General features: G+C 40.8%; 1 protein-coding gene across 2 annotated transcripts in view; it reads right to left on the bottom strand.

The window, feature by feature from the left end:
• Window positions 1–1,896: 1,896 nt before the first annotated feature.
• Window positions 1,897–6,629, bottom strand: part of KAT14 (lysine acetyltransferase 14) — a 45,160-nt gene continuing 40,427 nt past the window's right edge. For both annotated transcript variants that reach the window (XM_009233339.4, XM_054541613.2), the window contains exons 9-10: window positions 5,155–5,345; window positions 1,897–2,652 (exon numbers count right to left, since the gene is read on the bottom strand). In XM_009233339.4, coding sequence (XP_009231614.4) covers window positions 2,479–2,652; window positions 5,155–5,345 — 365 coding nt within the window. In that variant the 3' untranslated portion in view covers window positions 1,897–2,478. The remainder of the gene's footprint in view (window positions 2,653–5,154; window positions 5,346–6,629) is intronic.

Here is a 6,629-nt window from a genome sequence, read left to right as displayed (position 1 = left end):
CCTGCCCCAACACCCAAGCAGGGAATGGAGTGGGGCAGGGAGTCAGCTGTCCCCACCCTCCGCTAAAGAGACAAGCACAGGTCCACTCCTCACCTTGTCCAGTCAGTCCTACCCCATGAAAGACACAACAAGGATGCAACAGACAACCCACATGTGGGACACGCCATGGGACAACTGATGTTGTCAGTGGCAGCGCAGTAACAGGGCGGAGGCACTCTGGATGAACAGGCGGTGGAGACAGGACAGTAAGTCACTTATGTGGACCCTGCTTGGCTGCTGATCCAACAAACCGACTGTAAAAGGAATTTCTGAGACAATTCGAAAGGTGTGACTACAGATTGACTACTAGATAATTCCAAATGTGTTCATCTTGTTAGAGGACTGATAATGAACATTGAGATTATATAAGAAAATATCCTTATTTTTTAGAAATACCTATTTGAGTAAGTAGTGGTAAAATTATATGACATCTAGAATTTACCTTCAGATAGTTTAGCAAAAAAACAAAAGGATAAATGAAGCAAATGAGATAGAATTTCAACAATTGTTGAATATGGGTGATGGGGTTTGTGGCATCATTCTCTTTGTGTGTGATTAAAATTTCTCAAAGGCCAGGTGTGGTGGCTCATGCCTGTAATCCTAGCAATTTGGGAGGCCAAGATCACTTGAGCTCAGGAGTTCGAGACCAGCCTGGAAAACATGGTGAAACCCCATCTCTACCAAAAACACAAAAAATTAGCCAGGCGTGGTGGCGTGTTCCTGTGGTCCCAGCTATTCAGGAGGCTGAGGCAGGAGAATCACTTGAACCTGGGAGGTGGAAGCTGCAGTGAGCTGAGATCGCGCCAGTGCCACTTCACTGCAGCCTGGGCGACAAAGTGAGATCCTCTCTCAAAATTTAAAAAAGAAAAAAGAAAAGAGTTTTAAAAATTTCTCAAAATTAAAAAAAAATGTGGAACAGAGTCAGTAAAAGCAATCACAGCTTTCCTCAGCTCCTTGAAGTTACAGAGACAATTATTTGAGCCCCTGCTTTGCAACAACAAATGCCTGACATTCACATACAACAATCACAAGCTGGTTTACAGATGTGGAAATGTCGTCTCCTCAATTTTACTTTGTGGTGTTACAATCCATTCCGTCAACAAAAACCTTTCAAAGAGGCAGAAAACTCTTGGGAGGCAGGGTGGGAGGTAAAGAAAAGGAAAGAAATAGATAAGACAGTGCTGCTACAGTTCCTCTCACAAATGAAATGGAGCCTCAACTGTTTCCCCAGATGACTGAACAGCTTCCAGATTGGCTTAATGTGGGAGCTCAACACATTCTCTCTCACACAAAGGAATTTGAGCTGGCTGCAAGTACAGCTTCTAGAACAGATGTTCTTAACTTGTGGTCAACAGATCCCTGATGCAAAATTTTAAATGTGCATAACCGTTTTCTAGAGTATTCAGCTTTCTTTGTATTCTCAAAGTGATCTATGTCCCAAAAAGTTAAGAACCACTGATCTTAATTAAAGAGGGTTTGAAAGCAAACTGACTAGATTGAAGCTCTGGCCATGGGTTGTGCAAAGAAAGCTTTTTATTTGAGAACACCTAGATACTTTTGGAAATGTTCTTGTTGGATCACAAACAACCTGATTGACAGTCTATCTCCAACAGCCACAAACACAGCAAACAGTCCGGTCCAGCAGACCATACAGGGTACATCTAGAGGGTTCTACTTGCATCACCCACACTTCCACTCCTGTGAAACAACTGTCTTGGGCATGAGAAGGGCCAGGATAGGCCAGGTGAATGGCAGGCTGCCCAACAAGCCCAATCCCAAACCAACCTCCCAGGCCATGGGCCCAAGTCCCTGCAGGAAGATGCTAATAGGTAGAACAGGTAGAACATGTAGAACATGTAGACACAAACATCTAGTTTATTTTTTCTGACAGTAACCAAAGTCAGCAAAAGAAACAACAAAACTTCAGTGCCCTAGAAATCCTCCTGGATTCAATGACAACACATCAATGGCCGGGCACAGGGTTGGATTCCTTTTATGAAATCACCTCATAATCTCTCATCATCCCAGGACAGGACAGTGCCTTTTGGGACTGCATGAATCTTTAATAGCTACACCACATTTTCTCATTCTTTAAGTTACAACAGACAGGTTATCTCTCTCCAAGAGCATCAGGTTAGATGCTCTTTCACTCTTACAAACTGTCAGGTGGAGGGAGAATCACGACATCATTCATTTAACTGTGGAGTCTGGGATGCTGGCTGAAGGCATCTCCAGGAAGGACTGGAGGGTGATTTTGCTAAAGGGCTGCTCACTGCTCATTTCACTGCATGCCGCTTTTCTCACTTTAGTTGGGAGTTTGAAGGACCATGTAATCACAGAGAAGATTAGAGCTCCCTGTGAAATCAATCACTGCCTTTAGATCTCCACAAAGACCTGTTCTCCAATAGCGCATGCATTTCTCTGTGAGCTGTATTCACATCAGCGCCGGAGCCTCAGAAAGAATGCGTGTTTACACTCTGTACTCTCCAATGGGTAATATTTATCATAGAAATCTAATACATATTCTTCAGTCTTGAATCCAAACTTCTGGTACAGTAGCATAGCGGGGTTGCTTGCTGAGACGTGAAGGGTTACGTCCTTGCCCATGCAGGTCTGCCAAAAGAGTGGAAAAATACAAGATAAAAATGGAAAGGCCTGAGGGAAAATGAGTAGGTAAAGAAACGCTTTTAAGTGTAGGCAGTTAGTTATGGAAACCGGAGAAATCAGAGACTGAGGCTGAGACACTGCAACACCTAGCAACAGCTGGAAACAGAATGACATTTTGCTGCTGATCAAAACATTCACAAGACCAAGGAAATTGATAGTATTCTGGGTGTTTTTTATTTTTCTTTAAAGCAAAGGGTCAATGGGGATATTGTTATTGTCAGCTTTATTATTTACAACTCAATTACCTTTAAATATGTCAAACATTTCAATACCCAACACTATGATAACCTTGAATAAATACAGAACAAAATAAGTTTTGCTTTTTAAAACTAGATGTTATCTTGTACCTCCCCAAAACCTGTAAAAATTCCTTTACTAGGCCTGCTAAATTACATGCACAAACATGAAATATTAAGAATGTAATTATAAAACCTGAGGCCCTTGTATAGACCTTCTGAATCCCAAAGTCCACCTTCTGTCTCTCTAAAACTGAGAGAATTAGCTTCTTAGAACTGAGATTTCTACATTCAGCTTTGACCTAATCTTAGGGGAAAAGAGTAACAATCATTCTATCAACACAAGGCAAGTCCTTAGATTCTTTAATCAGCTACACAGAGTAAGGTGTCCCAAAAGTCATATCATTTAAGAACTTACTTTTTAATAAAGAAGGCATTGAAATACTGAAGTTGAAAGAGTCCTTGAGATTTATAACCCATGGTTCTCTCATGCCTCTAAGAACTCCTCTGTTGACAGTCATCTGATAGCTACCTGCTTTCTCTGCTTAACTTCCATGTGTATCCATAGGCATTTTTAGGACAAGAGAGCACTTACCAGTATGCCAGGGACAAGAGCACTTTGTGAGTTTTTAAAGCAAATTTTGTGGGGACATGTTAGTGTTTGCTAGATTGCAAATATACGTGATCTCACCGTGGCAATCACTGAGTGCCAGCGAGTGTGCGCCACCTATGTTTGGGCCCTCAGGTGTATGGTCTGGCTGGAGGGGAAGGTGCCCACCTGCAAAGATGAACCACTCCTCCAGTGGCCTCGCAAACACTCAGCAGGGACTGACTGTACCAGCAGTCATGTTGGGCACCAAGGACACACACACACAAGGACAGAGTACTATTCCTGCCCTGTCTTCAGGCCCTTACCAGTGACAGATACAGCAGCAAATCCTCTAAGTGCTCTCCTAGGTTAAAAAGATGCATACTGAGAGATCAACTCTTGGGTGGGATGGGGCAGAGAAAGGGAGTGTTGTAGAAATAACTGAGAAACTCTCAAGAGAAAACCACCACCCAAAGTAGCACATGTTAATTACTCAGTGAGTGATTTACATAGTCACTGCCTAAGGAGAGAAGGAAAGCAATTTCTAGGAAAATGGTTCTCAAGGTTCCTGCCAACATTTGGGAATTATTAAGCAAGTTTCATTAAAAATTGGAGAAACAACTTTTATCATCTTCATCTCCTCTTTAAAAGGAATCTTGCCTGCATAACATATAATCCTCCATACCAAATGGTTTCTAAGTAAAAGTTGACTAAAAAATCTAGGGGAAAAAAAATCCTTGCATGTTTTTTGATGGTGGTATATGGTGCATTTTCTTCAAAGGTGATACAAATATATTAAAGGATGAATTATAATTCAGACTATAATTCAATACTAGAATCAAATCTTAGAAGGTTCATATCAGCCTTATACAGTGATAGTAAAATTAAAAACTATCAGCAAAAATAAAATATGTAGCTAGGCATGGTGGCTCATGCCCATAATCCTAGCACTCGGGATGCTGAGGTGGAAGGATTGCTTGAACCCAGGAGTTCAAGCACAGACCAGGCAACACAGTGAGACCCTGTCCCTACAAAAAATCAGCCGGGCATGGCAGTGTGCACCTGTGGTCCTGGCTACCCAGAAGGCTGAGGCGGGAAAATCACTTGAGCCCAGGAGGTTGAGGCTGCAGTGAGCTATGATTGTGCAACTCCAGCCTGGGTGACAGAATGAGACCCTGTCTCAAAAAATATATATATATTCTTATTGATACAGTTGTGCTAAAATGTTTACAAATATTAAAAAAAATAAAAATAATAGTCTTACCCTCACTTCTCTGAGTTGCGAAGGTGATGATCCTAAGAGCAGTAGCTATTACTAATATGAATAGTCCACCCTAAAGCTCTTGCTTTTGGTATTGTCTCATTTTATTTACTACACATGTTCACAAACTGGTTTCTATGAAACGTGAGTCTGAATAATAATCTTATTTTAGAGGGTCGGAGATTTTTGTCTGTGTGCTTTGATAACCTCATGAAAGCTGATGACTGGCTTTCTTCACTTGGTTTCCGAGGAAACCATTTCATTGGGCCATGCTGGGAAGGGCTAGCTCAGCTTCATTCCTCTTCCAGGTTGTTCAGGGGAGCCCAGACACAGGTGATAAATCATAAACATAGACAACTTACCTGAATCAGATGATAGATCATGAAAGTTGCAATCCCTGCTCTTCTCCATTCAGGGTGGACAAACAGAAATGAAATGTAAGCTTCATTGTATTTCACGTCAGGAACCATGAAGCCAAAGGCAATGATGACTTTTTTATAAAGAACAACAACACTGAAGTCTGGGTACTGCAGACACTCAGACAGGTCAATGCCTAAAGAAAAGAAACCATCGGAGACTCAAACCACATGCCTTTGAGAATTAAGGAACACCAAGCTGTTCAGCATGTACATATAGCTACACCTGCATGCTAAAAAAAAAAAAAAACACCAAAACTGGAGGTAACATAGAGACCACACATCCAGATCATAACAATAAGAGTGAATTTTAGAAAATATTGAAATTACATAGTATTTTCTAAAAGAAGAGTGGCAGAATAGGGTAGGTAGCAGTGCACGGGTTCAAAATTGGACACAGCCGGCTTTGAACTCAGCCTCCTCTACCATGTGTGGCTTGGCACATTTCAAAATGTCTCAGAGACTCCGTTTCTGCAATGTGTAAGATGAAGAGCATACCTAGACCTGACGGGGTTGAGTAAAGATCCCCCGAGCGTATTCTATCACATCCTTTACCCCACACACATATAATTTATAAGTTCTTTTGTACAAATGCTACCTTTCACAATAAATAAGTAAAATATGCTTCTGTGCATAATGTATGGAAGGCACCTAACATAAGGGCAGGAAGCAGGAGATGCTCCCAGAATGTGACTTTTGGCTCAGTATGACTCCCAAAAGAATGAGTGCAGCTCTGCCACCACATTCATGGTTATGTGATTATGTGACAATAAAGATGACAAAGCTCTATCTTGATGAAATCGTATCTAACATCTGAAAGACATGTATTATTTCCTTTAGGTTTCAAGGCAGCGTGGGAAAGCAGATCCACAAAGAACAGTTTATATTTAGCAATGAAAATGTGTTCCTTTAATTAATGACTTTGGTCTTCAGAGGCAATTTTGTTAAGGCTGATAAAATGACATATTATGTTGGGTTTACCCTTATTCTCACAGTCTGTGATCAGGGTATTTGGCTTTTAAAAAACACCTTCTGGCTGTACTAATACTCTCTAAGGAAGAGCTAAATAAACAAAACATAAAGAATTATTAAGCCAAAAACAAAAGTGTCCAAACACGCCCAAGCTACCAGTCTGTGTATCTTTGATAGACATTACCTGGTATCTAAATATATGCAGAAGCAAAACAGGATGAATCTTTTATTCTGGAAGCAGAGACAAACAGGGAAGAGAAACAAACAAAAACACTGTTTATTGCTGGCTTCTTCTAGATTTTAGGAAAGCAAGAGGTATTTGTATTTTAATATTTCCATGTTAGCAGAGACAAACTAAACGAAATCATAAATAAAAATCTTAAGGCTATCACATAAACTAATTTTAAAAATTGCTAGAATGGACCGTACAGAAAAATGACCTGCCTGGT

This window comes from Pongo abelii, chromosome 21, assembly GCF_028885655.2.
Source record: "Pongo abelii isolate AG06213 chromosome 21, NHGRI_mPonAbe1-v2.0_pri, whole genome shotgun sequence".
Classification (NCBI taxonomy): Eukaryota; Metazoa; Chordata; class Mammalia; order Primates; family Hominidae; genus Pongo; species Pongo abelii.
This window is presented reverse-complemented; position numbering and strand designations above follow the sequence as displayed.